Raw genomic sequence first — 17,270 nt, forward strand, 5'->3', positions numbered from 1 at the left:
GAAAGGGACCCTGGAGATGCCTTAAGAGAACCAAGATCATGGAGTGATTTACCTGTGATCCCTTTTGGAAACCCTGAAAACATGTTCTGGGTTCTTCAGAGATAGGAGAGGAAATGCTGTTGCAGGAGCAAGACAGCCTGGGCAGCAGCAGGTGAATGCTGACAGCCTCATGGTGGGTGTCCATCTCGAGCTGGTTGTTTCGCTGCAGCCTGAGTCATGGGGTAGTAGGGGATGAATCTGCCTCTGTAAGTCTGCCCTGTCTCCATCCTTCCCCATTAACTGAGAGGGGCCCTACAGCTAATAGTGGGTGAGATTCGTATTTTCCTTCTCCTGAGGAGAGTTCTCTAACAGAAGAGATTGGTCATCTGCTGTAGTGATTTGCTGGGGAGGTTTGGAACTTCCATCCTTGGAGGTTTGTGAGAACAGAGTTGATGAGTGTCTGTCATCAGTAATTCAGGTTAAGGTGATCTTGCCCAGGGAATGGGTTGGTGAATTCTTGACATCTCTCAGAGCTGTAGTTTTGTGATTTCCCAATCCCTGGTATCCTTCTTTATTAAGTAAATGGAGCTGGAAGCTAAGTCAGGCTGTTGTTTGTCAGTGAAGGAGCTGTTGGTGTGTGCAAAGGCTAAAAGAGGAGAGGTTTATTTGAGCAAGTGCAGTTTGCTGGTTTTCCGTCACCTGTACAAGCCAGATCCAGCATTTCCCACGTGTATTTGCTGACTCCAGGCTTGTGCCTGCCTGTCTTGGGTTTATTTGAAAATGACAGCTACAAGAGCAGGAAAAAATCACTTCTAAAAAGCCTTCTTCATTACAAAATGCTTCCAGGGGATCCATCGATATATATGTGAGCTCTGCAGTTGACACATTTATATCTTTAGTAATTAGTACATTCTTGCCACTCTTTCTAGGCTCTAGTACCATATATGCCATGTGGGCTGGAGTGATTTTGTACAAAACAGCACAGACACAGAGCAGTCCTTCTGGGTGATTCCTCAGTGCTTCAGCAACATATAGGGACCTCCTGAGTCAGCAGCTACATGAATGCTGTGCTTGAGCCTTCATGATGTTCTCATCTGCCATGAGGTTCTCTGGTTATTAATTAGCATTCTTCAGTTCTGGCCTCCAGCAGCCTGTGGGGGTGAGCTCTACCCTTTAAGGAGGCTTCATGAAAGAAGTTCTCCTGGTGGTTTAACCCCATTACCTGACAGCTGGAGGGTACCCCACAGTGGCAGTAGAGGACAGCTGTTTCTCTGGGAATTAGCATTTGCAGAGAAGAAGCTCCACACTTCGTGTGGAGGCACAGGTGGGAGAGGAGGGTAGCCTTGGTTGAGAATTGGATCTTGGCATTCAGTTCCTTTCCTGGCAAGAAGCTGCCTCTTGGTTTGGGTCCCTCCTGTCGTCTCTCTGCTTCAATTTTACTTTCTTTGCCTGCTCTGTTTGTGTGTCTCTCTATTCTCTGTGCCTGGTAACATATTCTTCTTGGAAATTGCCCATTTTTAGACCCACAGGACAGCAGGAAGTGCCTAAATCCTTCCTTGTGAGTTTCCCTGCTTTAGCCAATTTATAGCAGACATCATACCATTTTTTTTAAGAGGCAACTTTAAGACAAACTACTCCAATCTTTCCTGGCACCATGTAAGCCCTAACGACTTTTCAACATCTCAGCTCTCGTTAATGCATTTTTCAAACTACTACCCCAAGTGATTAGCCTGTATTGTGGATCAATCACTTGCCAAATTTTAATTAAGAAGGGAGGAGAAAAAATAAACTCCATCCTGGTTCCAGCCCCATTTCTTTGCTTTGTAACAGCCCTGGAGCAAACTTCTTGCAGCAGAGTTTTATAAACCCCCCAAAACTGGGGTTTATAATGGAAAAGCTGAGGTGGCCTTTACTCCAGCACACACAGCTATAACACATCAAGGCTTTTCCATGTAGCTATGATGAAAGGAGCAGAAGGACCTGGAAAAAAAGAAAAAGAAATGGCCGACAGGTGGGACTTATTATTCCACAGCATTTTTATTTCAAGGGAAAAGTTTAGTAACCCCAGCTGGCAGGTGAGCAGTGGGGGAGCAAATGCTTTTTCATTGTGCCTGTGCCAGCATGTGTGTGTACAAGCTTATGTGCCTCTCCACAAGAGAGGAGAGCTTAATCAGTGGTGCAGATAAATGTTGTACACCTACACTGAAAAGTCAGATGTAAGGAACAAGGTTCTGAGCAACTTCAATCTAAAAAGTAAAAAATCAGGACTTAGTTCTGAATTTACCACACATGCTTATGTGTGCAGAGGAGGGCAGTTTCATATAATATAAAAGAAAAATGCTTCCCCAAGTGTCCAAAGTATTAGAGAGACCCAGAGCCCTGGGCCCAGCGTGCCATGTGCTGCCTGCACTGCATTCAGGCCAGGCTGCTGAAGGCTTCCAGGGTGCTGTTATTCCCTTCAATGTACCCAGGCTTCAGAGCTCAAGGATGAGCCCTGCTTCCCACGTGCAGGTGAAGCAGTATCTACCACTGCCCTAAATCAATCTGTGATTATGTAGCTTTTGCAGAAAATAGGTCAAGCTAAATGTGGTTGGGTTCTGCTTTGTGACATGGTTGAAAATTTGTCCCTGACTATTCATGTGCAGCTCTCAGGTTTAGGTGGGAGAGTGAATCTCCCTAAAGCCATGTGGTAGTTTGGCATTTAGGAAAAAAGTGGAAAACACCCATGGAGGTGATGGCTCTGAGAGAGGCTGCTGGGAGTTTAAGCCTGTTTTGCCCTTCTGCTAATCCATATCTCACAGCAAGAAATGAGTAAGTACTCTGGTGATTTTTAACTAGTGCTAAAACCACCACAAGCCATCAGCATGTGGTGCAGCAAACAGATCTCCAGGACAGAAATCTCAATTTCTGTCAAGATAAATACAGCCATCTTCCCTTTCCCTGTAGTATGAGGGAACTGCATACCTGACCTTGCTTTGCTATGGAAGAGAGCAGCAAAGATGCACTTGGTTCCATCGGGCTCGGGCTTGTTCTGCCATCCCTGTGGGCTGAGCACAGAGGGCTGGTGCTTATAGTGAGCACCTGCAGCCTTTGGTTCATACCTTACTGCCTCTTACAAGTAAGCTTGAAAGTAAGGAAGGAGAGATGGACACAGATGTGGGCACTAGTCACATCTGGAATGCTTAAAGTCCCCATGCACACTTGTGCTTGTCAGGACACACAGGAAAGCTTGAACAGGCAGCTGGCAGCTGCTGTGCCTCCGACAACGTGCTGTGAATTAATTCCTCAGCACCTCCTGCCACTTCCTTTGGGACCCCCTCCAGCTACAAAGTTGATGCCAAGAGGGCAACTAGATGCAACAGGTGCCTCCAATGAAAAGGGAGCTGCATGGAACTGAGTAGAGACTCAGTTGAAACAGGATATTTTGTGGCATTTGTATCCAGATTAGTGAGCCCCTTGGGAGTGATGCTGTGTCACCACAGTGGCAGAAAGGGCAGATGTTCAGATTTTTCTCTCATGTTTTCACCACTGCAGCAAGTTTTTACTGAGACATGCAGAGTAGAGCTTGCTGTTTCTGATTCTGTAGATCCAAAGCTGAGATACTGAGCATAAGCAAAGAGGCATGTTAAGTAAACAGGCTCTGCTGAATTCCAGTGCACTCAAGTTTCCATTTCATCAGTGTTTTAAACCTTTCCTTTGAGTTACAGTTGGCACTTGCTCCCCCCATAATCCAGCATGCCAAGTCCACTCAGTGAAGACTACTGCATAGGGCTGCATGATGCATTGCACAGGCAATGCAGTGGGATGATCCCTGCCCTAGAAGACTGAAAATCTAAACAGACACAGTAGTTGTCCCAGTTAAGTGGAAGGATGTGTCCACAGGCATCAGCACCAGCGTTAGGTGTGCCATCCTGACCACCAGTGGTCTGTCCTTCAGACTTCCAGCCTGTCACTCACCCTGAGAGTGATGCTCAAGGTGTTTTGGGGGTCTTTTACACTTCATTCAACTCTAGCTCAACGGGACTTTATGTGTGACTGGTTTAGATCAAGTGCAGGTGCCCATGGTCCCCACATGTGTTCCATCAACAGCTGAGCCACTGGCAGCGGGCACTGTCAGATGGGACCTGATTGTTCAGAAGTGCAAAGCTCAGGGAATAGCAAGTGTGCCAAGTCCATGACTGCAAGGAATAATGTGCAGTGGGAGCAGGGAGGGCCATCCCAATTTCCCACGCTGCTGGTGTTGTAGTTGGGAGGCTGCCTCACAGCAGAGCCATCTTTCTGTCGTTTTTCCCATCAATTGTCTGTCACATCTGCCAATCTAATGATGACCGGCTTAGGTTGACCCTGATTCTGAGGCTTATTAACACCCTCTTGCTGTCAGGCTTGGTGATAGATGGCACATCAGCCCTTGTTTTATTTCATGTACTGTTCCTGTGGGCCACCCATTACTCCACCCCAACTCATATCAGTTTGCTGTTTCCAGCTCATCTTGGCAGAACAGACTCATCTCTGCAGTATGTGTGAGCTGGGGAGGATGGGATGGAGGGTTCCTTCATGCCAGCAGCTCTTAGGCTTTTGCAGGATGGATGAGATAGTGTCCTATTGTGCTGCTCTGAAAGGGATGGTCCAAGCCCCCCCATGAACCAGCTTTGTCATCCCTGCTGAAAACTTCACTTGTTCCAGCTGGGTTTTCTGCCTGTTCAGTGACCTGAACTGGCTCATCGAGGGCTGCAGGTGAGCAAGGGAAACAAAAAGGAGCAAATCTCCCTGGCAACCAGTGGTGACAGTGGTGCTGAGTTGGGTGATGCACCTTGGCTCTGAGTTTCAGCCCTCTGCAGAGGTCCTGCTTGTCCAGCTGCCTCATACCAGGGACTGGAGTGGGACGGGGGTTTGCAGGATAGGCACGGAGGGCATTGGGACTCCCCCTTCACACATCTTGTGCTCACTGTTGGAGGCCATGGCCCTGCCTGGAGGGCCTTACTGCTCCTGCAATCCCAGGCCAAGGGCAGGGATGTCCTTCACGCTCTCACACTGTGCATCTCATCTGCTGGTTGCAGGGTGCCAAGAAGCTCTGTCCTCAGTGTAACACCATCACGTCTCCTGGAGACCTTCGGCGCATCTACTTATGAAGGACCCAGCAGGAGGGCGGGACCCAGCTACTCGGCTCAGCTCATCACACCCAGGGGGAGAAGAACGACCACAACAAAAAAAAGACGTTTTAAAATTCAAAGAAAAAACAAACCAGGGACTCCAGACATGGACTCGAGGATACAGGAGCAGCGGGGAGCCTCGGCTGCCAGGTCCCACAGTTTGAGACCTCCTTCAGCATCTGCAGCGGGCAAAACCAAATCCTTTGTTGTGAAGCCCCCTTTTTTAAAACCAGTGTTCCCCATCACCCATTCCCTGGAGCTGGCTTTGCATTGCGGATGGCTCATGAGCCCTCCTTTGGACTGTGTTGTCGACCACTCTGGCCCCAGGAGACTGGGGAAGGGACCCTTGACAGAAAGATGTTAAATAACCTGTAACTTGTGTTCCTTGATCAGTTTTTGTTTTGTTTTTATTTGTTTTGGTTTGATTTTTTTTTTTTTTTGGTTGGTTCTGTTTTGGTTTTTTGTGGTGTTCTAGTGATGACTAAAAGGTTTAAAAAAAAAAAAAACACACCCAGGCAGAAATGAAGCACATGTAATATAGATTATATATGTTTACAATGTTGTGTATAAATGGGATAGACTCAAACATTACATACTAATAAGTTTCCCTTTCTTTTCTTTGGGTTGTATTTTTTTTAAAGAAGAAAAAAAATGAGCAGAGAACATTAAACCCATATTTTTCTTGGTTCAGCAAAGTTTTGGCATTAAAGTCATTAGTTTAAAAAAAGTATATATATACATATATATAATATAAATGGTTTAATGTTCTGTGGTGTATATTTCCTCATTCAGATATGAAGTTAACAGCTTTTAGTAATGGCTGTAGCATTGCCCATAACTTACAGAACTTATGGGGAGTAGAGGAGGTGGATTTTTGTCATTAGTTGTAGCTAATGGGGCTATTTATAATAGAATCGTTATCCCCGGAAAGACACAGCTTTTAACTCCTCACCGGGGGGCCAGGCAGGACAGGGGGAATCTGGCTCAGCCCCCTTTATCTTTCCCAGCTGGGGAAGGGGCAAATGGTGAGGAGCTGGAAAGAGGGAGTCTGTCAGAGCACTGTCCTTTCCCCTAGTGCCTGCTTGGGGGTCGGGCTGACACCTTGTGCTCCCCCAGGCCATAGCCCCTTCCCCTGCCCTGCCTGGCTTTGCTTTCCTCCTCTGGGCAGTGTTTCCTGGCTGAGGATGCCGGGGCTGCTCAGGCTGGTGCTGAGGCAGGACAGTGGGATGGCAGGGGACAGGATGGTCCTGCCCAGAGAGACTCAGCCAGTTCCCGTGCAGGGCTGCCTGGCAGAGCTGTGCAAGCCCTGCAGAGCCAGCCCTGCCCTGCTCTCGCTTCCCCCAGCTCCCACTCTCCCGCACCCTGCATTTTTCCTAAGAGGTTTTGGCACTAGGGCAGAGAGCCAAGCCAGCCCTGTCTCGTTCCCCCTGCCACTCCCAGGGTCCAGCAGAGAAACTCTCAGCTGGACCCAGAGGTCCCCTGCAGCCCCAGCTTCTTCCATGCAGTCCCTCATGCTTGTCCCTGTCTCCCGTATCCTCAGCCTTAACCAAAGCTGCCATCTGGCCTGGTTTTTTGTTGTTCTTTCTTTTATTGTCAGGATCCAAGAAACAGATACTGACCCATTTTCCAAGGCCTTGGGACTTCTCCCAGCCCCACACTGTGCATCCCTGCCACAGTTTCCTGGGCAGTTGTGGGGTGCCAGCTCCCCATAGCCAGAAGACAGGGAGATGGGAAAGCTCATCTGCCCCATTCCTTTCCAAGCAGATCCTACCTGGCAGCACAGCATAGCTGGAGCATTAAGACAGTCTGGAAACAGCAGTGGATGAGGGGTTTGGAGCTAGGACCCCAGTGCTGCTGGGGTGTTTCCAGAGAGGGAAGGGCTGGGTAAGCAGAATGTGGGGGGTGTGGCAGTCCCACTGCTGCTTCCCTACCTTGAGCTCTTTTGCAGAGAACAGCTGCAGCCTTGGTATCTCTTGACTGATTCAAAAGGATCCCACTGCACCCAAAAAAACCCAAATGAAATTGAAGGAGCTGTTATTTTATAAATATCTCATGAAAAGGCAACAGTTCCTAATTGGGAGTTTCCCTTGTGTCCACACTGATAACTGTGTGGCCTCTGAGACCAGAGAGCTGCAGCCTCCTCTGCTCTGCCAGCAGAGTTCCCAGGAACCAGAGTAAGCCAAGGCACCCCAGAGGGTTCTGCCTTCAGAGGGAGAATGCAGACAGGGGCTGTCACTGCAGGGTAACCCTGCAGCCAGCAGCACAAGGCAGAGGAAAGGCAGGCATGCACAGCTCAGGCTGGACTTGTAAAGGGAGAAAAACTTGCAGGGAGAAAAACATGGCTCAGCTGGGAGGGTGCTGGTGCTGAGGTCTCAGAGATTGAGAGGGGGCAGCCAGGTGGGTTTGAGAGGCAGACAGGAAGGGCAAGAGGGTAGGACACCCCTACCCAGCCCTTCCTTGGAAATAGCCTGGCTCCCTCCCAGGGCCTTTCTGGCAGGTGTTGTGGACCAGCCATGTGCTTTATGTACGTATGAGTAAAACCATATGTAACTAGTCACTGGTTCTTTGCTTTGGGATTTTTTTTTGTTTGTTTTTTTTTGTTTAAATTGTAAAGCCATCCCCTGTTTTCAAGGGGGAAGCTGCAGGGGGAAGGCTGGGGAGAGAGGCATCCCAGTTTGTAACAGGCATCTGCCACTTCCCCTCTTCTGTAATGAGTTTAAATGATTTAAAAAAAAAAAAAGTGAAATATCAGAGTTACCTATCTTTGCCCAAAGAATCCCAGTTGCACAAAGCGATATTCCGGTGTGTCAATGATTGTGTGTCAGTGTATACTATACAAAGAGGTACTTGTCACTCCCGTTTGTAAACTACATTTGACATTAATTAAACAAGTATAAATCTTGTCGGGCGCTTTCTGCTTCTCTGTGTTTCCCTTTGCAGGCAAGAGGCAGCAGAGACCCCCACAAGCTGCAGCCCCTGGATGTGAGTAATGTCCCAGAGGGGAGTCCTGGTCCTGTTTGGGATGCAGGGACAGATGCAGGGGGATGCTGGGACATGCACCAGACCCCACCACGGATGGGTTCCCCCAACTGGTCCCCACATAGAGCCAGGAGGGCGGGGCAAAGGGCACCCCTCAGGGGACACCCCCATAATGAAGTCTCATCGGTTGCGTTAGCTGGGGGCAGGAGACGCGCAGCCCCAACAGATCTATACCTCCTGCATTAGGGGCCTCCAGTGCAGTGTAGGGTTACCCTGACACAGGGACTGGGAGGCTGCTGGGGCGGGGGGACAGAGGTCGGGTTCCCCCCGGCACACGGCTGGCGCCCACGCTTTTGGTTTACAAACATTTTGCAGATGGGTCAACGGGCAGTTTTCAAACCCCTCCCCAAGGCTGTGTCCCCCAGGGATGGGTTGCTTGGGGTCCCCAGGCTGGTGGGAGGAGGCAATAAAGATGTCGGGGACCTCTTCCCATCTGCTATGCCAAGGATAGGGAAAGGGTGGGATTTGGCCACTTTTTTGGCTGGCAAGAAGCAACGAAGGTCTCAGCCACTCTCCCATCCACTTCCAGCCCAAGGGAGACCTGAGGCCAGGGTGAGGGGCAGAAACCCTCCCTCCCTCTCCACCTACCCCACAGCAGGCTGCTAATATTTTATTTAAAATATCTTTAGGAAGCAGAGGACCATGATGTATCGGATATATTGAGAAAATGCTAATGTGTAATAGCGTGTGTCAGGGGCCTCGTTCATCACCCCGCGCCGCCTTCTGGGGGATCCATATCTAATTAACAGTAATGAATGAGGGAGCCCACCTAATGACAGCCCGCCAGTTTGTTATGGAAATGAGGCAATCCCATTAGGCAAAACACTTAATTAAACAAACTGCTCGGAGTGTAGGCCGGTGCAGGATGGGCACAGGCCCTTTAGGGAACAAGGGGGGCCCTGGTACCCAGCCCTCCACATGCCAGGTTGGGAGCACAGAGGCTGCTGCAGCCTCTTGAGCTGGGTGCCCACAGTGAACTCCAGCAGCAGGGGGCTGGGGAAGCCAAGAGGGATCTGCCTTGGGGGGTCCCAGCTGGGGAGGGGGCAGCAGGGCAGTTCACATCCCCCTCTCGTCTCTCTCCTTCAATGGGCTCAGAGGCAGAGGCCAAACACAGATTTCCAATCAAACGTGTGTACTTGGCTCCTGCTCTATTGACACTGAAGCAAGAAGGGCTCAAGGTTAATTCCTTATCAATACCCTATTGTCAGCTCATCCATCACTCCACGGGGGCAGGGGCTGCCCAAGCTCTCGCTGCCCCAGCCCCCATAGGTTTGGGAGTGTGACCGAAGGATGCTGTGCCCACCTCTGCCCATCCCAGCCATGCCCACGTAGCCCGTCTCTGATGGTGCTGGGGTGCACTTGCAGCCATGTGAGGATGCAGAAATGAGAGGATGGGGGGAGGTCAAGTTCAAAGGGAAGGGGATGGAGGGATGCCCATGCCCCAGGCCGGGTGAAGGAGCTGTGTGGGTGTGCTGGACAAGGGGGCATTAGGAGACAAATCAGGTGGTGGCTGTGAGCCCCCATTTGTGTTGTTCTGTTTCCTAATTCCATTCTAAGCCCCCAACCCTGTGTGCTGGGGGGTCCTGCCAGCCTTTTCAGAAGACCAGCACTAAGCTCAGCTCCTTTCCCAGGGACTACAGGGAAGCCAAGGGAGCTCCAGAGTCCTGATACATGGAGCTCCCAGAAGCTGGGCCATGGTCTGCTTGATCACACTATTACACAGATTTCACTTAAAAGACAGATGGCCTTCCATGGGAGATGAAGAGGGAAGTGCTGTGACCTGGTCTGCTGAGGTGAGAAGGGCAGGAAAGCTATTCCTGCTGTTAGACTTTTAGACAGTTAAAGCTGAAGAATGGGATCTAGTAAAAATTTCAGAGGCAGGCAGCCCTAGGGAGAGATGCTGTTATGTATTAATTCACAATCTCTAAGTCTTGTCATCGGAGTTAGCTCTTGCTGGTATTTTTCCTTGTCCCAAGAGAAGACCTTTTGCAGGAGATGCTCTCAGGCACTCAGAAGCGCTGGGCTGAGCCGTGCTATTGGGGTCTTAGCCAGGATCTGCTCAGCTGTCTCCTAGACTAGAAATCTCTCCATGCGGGAAAGAGGGGTCCTGCTGCCACCTCGTGGAGCTGCTCCCGCCCGGCACGGGGCTCCCGTGGGCTCTGCACAGCCGCCCCCTGCCAGCTCCTGCACGGGCTGTGGAGACCAGCCTCCCTCCTTCACTTCTTGGGATGCAGCACGGGCTTGGATTGCTTGGTTCCATCCCGTCCATTCCCACTTTTCCATCAATGGCAGAGCTCCACGCATATGCCTCCAGCATCCCAACACGCATGAAAATGGGACCTCAGCCCACACACTTTTAAAACACCTTTATGAGGTGTGGGCACAGGTCAGTCTCCACCCAGGAGCCTAATTTGAATTACTCGTGCTGCAAAATGTTCCCCCAGCTCCAAAACCTGAACCCTGGCTGGCTGGATCCTGCCCCTGGCCTGCCCAGTTCCCCACCACAGCCTCTCCCATTGCCACAGGGAGCTCTGGGTGCACTGACACCCTCCCAGCCCAGCCACACGGGCCACCCTGACCACTAAGTGGCTTATTTTGTTTTTCAAAACCATCCAGTAACATCACCACTGCCTGGGGAGAGAAGACAGCACAGGGGAGCAAGCCAGGATTGCTTGCTCAGTTCCCTCACAGGAAACACTCAAATGGATTTTGTTACTGAGGGAAAGTTAATTTTGTTTTACCACAACTGTGGCAGCCAGCTGTGACCATCCTCCTCTCCCACCACTCTTGGTGTTCCACCCACACTATTGCAGTCTGCACATGAGGGCTGGACTGCAGGAAAACAAGCTCTGGGACACATCCCACTCCCTACCCTCGAAGCAAGCCCAGGGATGCTGCATTTTTCCTCCCAATGAACAGATCTGCAGTGCCCCTCCTCCCCATAGCTCATTCAGAGATTTACCTGGATTTGCCAATATATCACAACCTTTGGGCTTTCAGTGTTCAGGCTGAAGCTCTTTAGGAACACTGGCTGCGCCAAACCGTGACAGTTTAGCAAGGATTAAGGGTCTGAGGCTGGGTTTTTGTAAATCCAGTAGTGCTTGGATCAGTTCTCAGCCATGTGCCTTTGGGCTCCAAGTTATTAACCTTCTGTTTCAAATAAGCCACAGGAATACGGAGGGCAGGAAGGTGGGGGCACACACAGTACAGGAAAGCAGAGGCCAGCATATCACACAGTGCTCACAATCGGAATTAAAACTTGCTGGGACTCAGAAAACAAAACCCACTCAGAAGACTGGCTCTGTAAATCACTGGCTTGCCCGAGATCACCCTGCTCTCAGAGAGCTGTGTACACAAATCACCTCCAAATTTCAAGTCACTTTTGCAGCAGTGGAAATGCCTGTGAGCACATTCCTGTTTGCAAAGCTCAGGACACCTCTGACTGCAGAGCTCCCTGCCTGCTGCCCTGGAAAGTGGGGAAGTAGGCTGAGCTGGACTGAGCTGGCCATGTGGCAACACCGTGCTGGGGAAGTGAAAGTGGGGAAGGAAGGTGCAGCTGACACGTGAGGCTCCCCCCAGAAGAAGCTTCACCATCCTGTCAGGCAGGAGCAGAGGGTTTAGCTCCAGCTCCTGCCAGCCATGTTCTGCAACAGCCTGAGTGCTTAAACAGAAGTTCAACACCGGCAGCAATAAACAGGAACAGCAGATTCCCAGAAACAACTGTATTAATTCAGAGGTGTATATTATGGAGTGTTTAACTGATCTGTAAAATACTGAACCTGTAGAAACCAGCATGAGGGCAAGTGCTGGCTAAATAGCCTCTATCACCTCTGTCCCCCAAGAGTGTTCACAGTGCTACAAACAAGCTGGATGCTGAGAAGCCCCAGCCCAGATCTCTGAAAAAGCAGATGAATACATGACAGCTCAGGAGTTACAGCACTGACATACACGCCAGGGGCCTACTTTAAAAAGCTGGGAGATGTCTGATCTGGGCTTTCTGGAGATAGGGGACCATGCCTGGATTTTACAGGTTCAAAACCTAGAAACAAGAATTTCTCCATAAAAAGGGGAAGGCTGAAGGCTCCTACCACGGGGTAGCCCTCACACCCCACTGTCACAATGGGAGATGGAACTGGTGTCACACCTACTGAAGACTGGATCCCAAGCAACACCGGCTCTTGTGCCTGGTGACAGTTTTCACTTCTAAAAAAAATCAAATATAAACCAGATCATCAGGCGCTTTTCAGTTAATTCTCACTTATCCCATATACAGCCCAACCCTCCCTCTATAAACATGCTCATCAGGGGGTTATTCTGCTGTAAAATAAATTGTGCGTTGTCACAATAGTCTGCTACAAACAGCTGTGTGGTCACTCCTGCCACTCACCCTGTGCTTTCACTTCTGTGAGGTGTTACAGTTCTTGTTTTAAACTTCCAAATTATTTTAGTGCTTCTCAAGGACCGCCCCCTCTGTGTTTCAATCCAGAACAGCAAGAGTTTTGTAATTGTGGATGGCAGCACCCCAAGGGTGGGCAAGACCAGCACAGCCACCCACTGGCAGAACCTTCTGCAAAACTCCTCCTGCTTTGTAAGTGCCTACCTCTCTAGGGCAGCTCCTTGTTCAAGTAGGCCCATGTCACAGCCCTCCAGAGCTTCTTCTGGCAATTTAAAGTTGGCTAAACCTGTTCATCATATTATTAATTAGCTTGCTATGCTGTGACATAGCATGAACACATCAGCAGGCTTTCCTCTGTCTTTATCCCCACTTCTTCCCCAAATAAACAATAAAACCTAAACTCAAACATGGATGAAGTACAGTGCAATGAGCTACTTTTTCACTAGGTGGAAGGAATTAACTTCTTGTACACATTGCATAGACTGCAAAGACTGATCATCCAAAAAGAACATTATGGACAAAAACATCGTATTTCATGGTCATTTGTAGGCTGGAGGTGATTTAAAAAATACTGAGTATAAAGCATAGCTCCAAGAGATAGTTCCATTTTCTTCTGCAGTTCCACCTTTTTGTTTTGGGGGTCTGGCACAGCTGTAATCCAAAAGTTTCCCTGAATATCCAGATGCAAAATACAGGCTGCTCAAAGACATACAATAACAAATAAGTAGCTCTCCAAGAAAGCAAAATTACTTAGTAGAACACACAAAAGACTGGAAGGAAGAGAAACAAAACACTAGACACATTCAAAAATGTTAGCTTAAACCTCTGGGTTGAAGAAGCAAAAGTTATCACAAATATTTAAGCTCCCACTAAGGATCAGAGAGCTTTGACTGTTTTATCTCAGCTATTTAATGGAACCAGATGATGTGCCCTGCACACACCTTTTCCCAGTCTTACACTTGGTTTCAGGGCCTGATCTCCATCAAGGAGAGTACAAGTGGGATGCACTGAGAAAAGCAAAAAGTCCTGCAGACTTGGCTCTGTTTGCTCACTGCAAGATAAAACAAATGGCAGAGAGGGGAAAAAAAACCAAACAACAAAGACATGGAAGAGGTGTATTGCAAAATTAGTACAAGCAACAGAACATGCACATTGGATATCAGGGACAACAAGGAAAGCAGAGAACAAGAGACAGGAAGAAACAAATAATACTCAGTGTGAGATTCTGGTCTGTGACACCTTGGTAGAGTACATCAACATGAACCATGACAGGATTTCAGCTTCAGGACTTTAAATTAATCTGTATCTACTTTCTGCTCTAATGTGGCTGGTCCAAAGGCCAGGCTGGAGGCTTTCAGACTTGTACATGGTAGGGAAAAAAAAAACCAAACCAAACAAACAAGAAGCATCTACTTTCCTGGTTTCAAAGACATAAAAGGAAAGAGGGTGACATTTCCCATAGGAGCTGAGCAAGAAGAGGCAAACACTGAAGGTCATTAGAGCACTAAGGAGGTGAGCTCCCAACACAGTCAGACAGGAAAGTCGTGCAGAGGCTGTGGTAATAGGTGGGGTACACCCGCATGTGGCTGACATGAGGCGAATCTGAGAAGTCCACAGCTTTCACAGGAACACCGAGCTGCTGCCGGGCATTGGCCATGAGCTGAACCTCGCTGGCCTTGATGATGAGATCAGCCTGGGAATAGAGGTAGAGCTCGGGCCAGCGCGAGGGCGCTTTCAGCAGGGCATCGTAATGGCTCTCGTGGATGAAGCGGGTCAGGGGGTACAGCAGGATCCGCAGCACAACGGCCATGCTGGCAAAAGTGAACAGCAGGAAATACTTGAGCAGCACGTTCATGGAGACCAAGACAGTCGCCAGGGCACGAAGGCCTCCTCGCAAGTTTCTTCTGCCAGGGGCGCTATCGAAAATGGTGCCAGCTACTCTGAGGTTCTGAAACGGCTTGTGAGTGTGGAGCGCCTCGATGATGTAACGGTACAGCATTGCACCACCATTGCTGAAAACATGGAAAAGAACTGGTCTATTTTCAACACTGTAGTCAAACAGCAGCTCCAGGAGTCGCCTGGCTGGGGTCTGCAGGGATCTGATACCAAAGGTCTCAGAGAAGAATATCATCCTCCATGGAGCTGTGTAACGGATGACCGTGCACCCCTAAGAACAACAGAAAGAGACCCCACACACATTTAAGCTGTGCTGCAAATTACAGTGAGTAAGCAAGCAGCAGTACAAGGAACATGAAAATTTGGGACAGGTTTCCAACAGAAAAAGGCCAGAGGCTTGGCTTTGGTCATGTCTGAAATCCTTTCAAATCTTGTGCTAACTGGCACAACCCCTGGGGACACTGCCACCCATTTTTATGGGTGTTAATCTTCACCCAGGAGAAGAAAACCATCTCCCTGATTCACAGACCTTCAGTATCAGGCACTTTGGTAAGAGGAGCCTGCTCTGGTACACATCCAGCTTATCACACTGAAACAAATATAAGAAGAAAGAGGAATTTCTTCCTCTCCTCGGGTGCACTTGTTTGCAGCTGTCTCTAAGACTCACCACCAACCAACACTGACATGATTTTTGTAGACCTTCCTGAAACACTCCAGCTGGACAAAGAAAGAGCTTTGGCTCAAGGACTCAGAACTCCTGAGCAATTGTCTTCACACTTAAGTCCTTACATTTAGGTATAGATTTGGAAACAGGATCTTGGAGGAGTTTCAAAATAGAGCAGATGGATCTACATTTATAAATGCTTCAGACGTTTTTTATCACCTGAGCTCACTGACAAGCACAAAGCAAAGTCACCAAAACAACCCCCCCAGAGCTCCCTAAATAGTGAATGAGGAAGAAGAGGATAGCAAGTTCTCAAATCAAGGCCTTCTCTACCATCTTGCCATGGTTATAGCCACTTCCTCTTAGTGAGTTAAGAAAACACATCCTCTCCCATTTCTGAGAGAAACGCATTTTCCAAGAAGCTGTCATGCTGCCCTGTAACATGCTTCTCATCTGCTCAGCAGCATCTTAAAGCCGCTTAACAACTAATTCTTCACTAGATCAAGCCAATTAATGACTCCTGCACTGGATTACACATTAACAATAGACTTGTTAATGTACAAACTTTACCACCTACAGTTGGAACAGATTCGGATAAATACAAGATTCCTTGTATGCTGACTGAGAGAAAAAAACAAAACTAATGTTTCACTGGGTCCCCATGCTACAAGCTGAGGTCATTCCAAAAAAAAATATAATATTAGAAAGGAAAATATCATAACTTAGGGAACTGGCAGTAGGACAGTTCTCTCTAGTTCAAACACAAGGAATTCCTAGTGACCAGCTATGACTATCACAGGATGCCTGTTTCACAGACAGGATAAAATTAATTTGGCTTACAACATTTAGATGAATCATTTTCACAGGAAGGAAGAGCCAAAGGCACGAGAGATGCCAATGTGTTCTGTCAGTTCCCACCCCAGCCTCGCCATGTCTGTGCTGTGGCCTAACAGCAAGCAGTAAACAGAGAATCTTTCCCTGCATGTTTACCTGTTTGGAAAACTAACACAGTTCACGTCATTCCTGAATAATCTCACCATTTTAAAAGCCTTAAGATACTTCAGTGAGTCACACAGCAGCTGAAAGTTTCTCCAAGGAAGTATTTCTGTCTTAGCTGCACACACCAAGGTGACATCAGCAGCTGTTAGATAACACTGCCCAGGCTGTGAGAGACGAGGAGCTTTCAATGACAGAACTCTCACTCACTCTCCATGAGTGACACTGGGAGACGCTTCAGACAGACTTTACCAACATGCAAAAATAAGGCAGTTTCACAGTATGACAGTGTCATGAAAATACAGACAGGCTACTCACCTTCTGGCTGTAGATCGCGCTGTATTTGGCCAGGTATTTGTCCTGGCAGCCGGCCCAGCCCAGGAGGATCACCACAGGCTGGCCCTCGGCAGGCCCTCTCTGTGCAGTGCCTTCTGAAACAGATCACAAGTGTTACAGCAACAGCCCTACAGCCTGCGCGAGTCACAACCTACAGCGGCTTGTCTGCTTAGAAAAGCTTAAAGGCAATGGTGAAGCAAGCGTGAGTTTGACTTCTCGGCCAGTTGCGAGTATCGCCTCAGGCCGGTTTCACTGCGTGGGCGCCGCGCACAGCACAGCTTCAGCCCCTGCAGCCCCCACCGCCCTCCAGTGACGCACACCAGCACCGAACTGATCCCCACGGGGGGCGAGACCGCTCTTCCCCCTCCCGGCGACACAGCGGCAGCTGCTGCCATTCCAGGGGGAAAAGGGAAGCGTCCTGCCCTGTCCTCCAGGGACTGCCAGACACCTGCTACAGCACCAATGTCCCACGGCTCCTCCTCCCATAGCCCAGCTCGCTCCCCCTTCTCGGCCCGCAGAGGCGCCCCAGTCCCTGCTGTCACTGGTGTCCCCGGTCCCGCTCGCCTCCGCACCGCGGGCCTGTCCCGGCTCCGGCTCCGGCTCCACCACGGCCGCCTCCAGCCCGCGCGCGCCCATGGCCGCGCTCCGCGCACCGGCCGCCGCTTCCGCCCCCCCCGGAAGCCCCGCCCACCTCCCTCCTCGCAGCCAATGGGAAGGGAAAGCGCCCACCCCGCCTCACCATCCGCCCCGCCCCCTACCCGCCCCCCACTTCCTTAGCAACGCGCCCTTAGCACCGGCCCGGCGCCCCGCCCAC

General features: G+C 49.6%; 2 protein-coding genes across 10 annotated transcripts in view; one reads left to right on the forward strand and one right to left on the reverse strand.

The window, feature by feature from the left end:
* The window catches only part of RNF220 (ring finger protein 220), a 219,629-nt gene extending 211,598 nt beyond the window's left edge, over positions 1-8,031 (forward strand). For all 6 annotated transcript variants that reach the window (XM_058842397.1, XM_058842398.1, XM_058842395.1 and 3 more), the window contains one exon: positions 5,037-8,031. In XM_058842397.1, coding sequence (XP_058698380.1) covers positions 5,037-5,108 — 72 coding nt within the window. In that variant the 3' untranslated portion in view covers positions 5,109-8,031. The remainder of the gene's footprint in view (positions 1-5,036) is intronic.
* A 5,634-nt stretch (positions 8,032-13,665) lies between these two features.
* On the reverse strand, positions 13,666-17,137 carry TMEM53 (transmembrane protein 53). 4 transcript variants are annotated; one of them, XM_058842402.1, is made up of 3 exons: positions 17,029-17,137; positions 16,439-16,548; positions 13,666-14,731 (listed from the first exon to the last, which is right to left on the reverse strand). In XM_058842402.1, the coding sequence occupies exons 1-3, from the start codon at positions 17,090-17,092 to the stop codon at positions 14,069-14,071; spliced, it is 837 nt and encodes a 278-aa protein (XP_058698385.1). In that variant the 5' UTR covers positions 17,093-17,137; the 3' UTR covers positions 13,666-14,068. The 4 variants fall into 4 exon arrangements, with proteins under 4 accessions (XP_058698385.1, XP_058698384.1, XP_058698387.1 ...); XM_058842401.1 differs by having other exon boundaries at positions 16,439-16,551; positions 17,029-17,136; XM_058842404.1 differs by having other exon boundaries at positions 16,439-16,551; positions 17,021-17,122.
* Positions 17,138-17,270: the final 133 nt, after the last annotated feature.

The sequence above is a fragment of the Poecile atricapillus genome, chromosome 7 (genome assembly GCF_030490865.1).
Source record: "Poecile atricapillus isolate bPoeAtr1 chromosome 7, bPoeAtr1.hap1, whole genome shotgun sequence".
NCBI lineage: Eukaryota > Metazoa > Chordata > Aves > Passeriformes > Paridae > Poecile > Poecile atricapillus.

Bases quoted from the DNA above. Each gene is read 5' to 3' on its own strand.
- TMEM53 (XM_058842401.1), bottom strand. From the start codon at position 17,092: ATGGGCGCGCGCGGGCTGGAGGCGGCCGTGGTGGAGCCGGAGCCGGAG. The intron at 16,552-17,028 runs GTGCGGAGGCGA...GATCTGTTTCAG, and splicing joins GGAGCCGGGACAGGCCCGCG to AAGGCACTGCACAGAGAGGG. The intron at 14,732-16,438 runs GTGAGTAGCCTG...TGTTGTTCTTAG, and splicing joins GCGCGATCTACAGCCAGAAG to GGGTGCACGGTCATCCGTTA.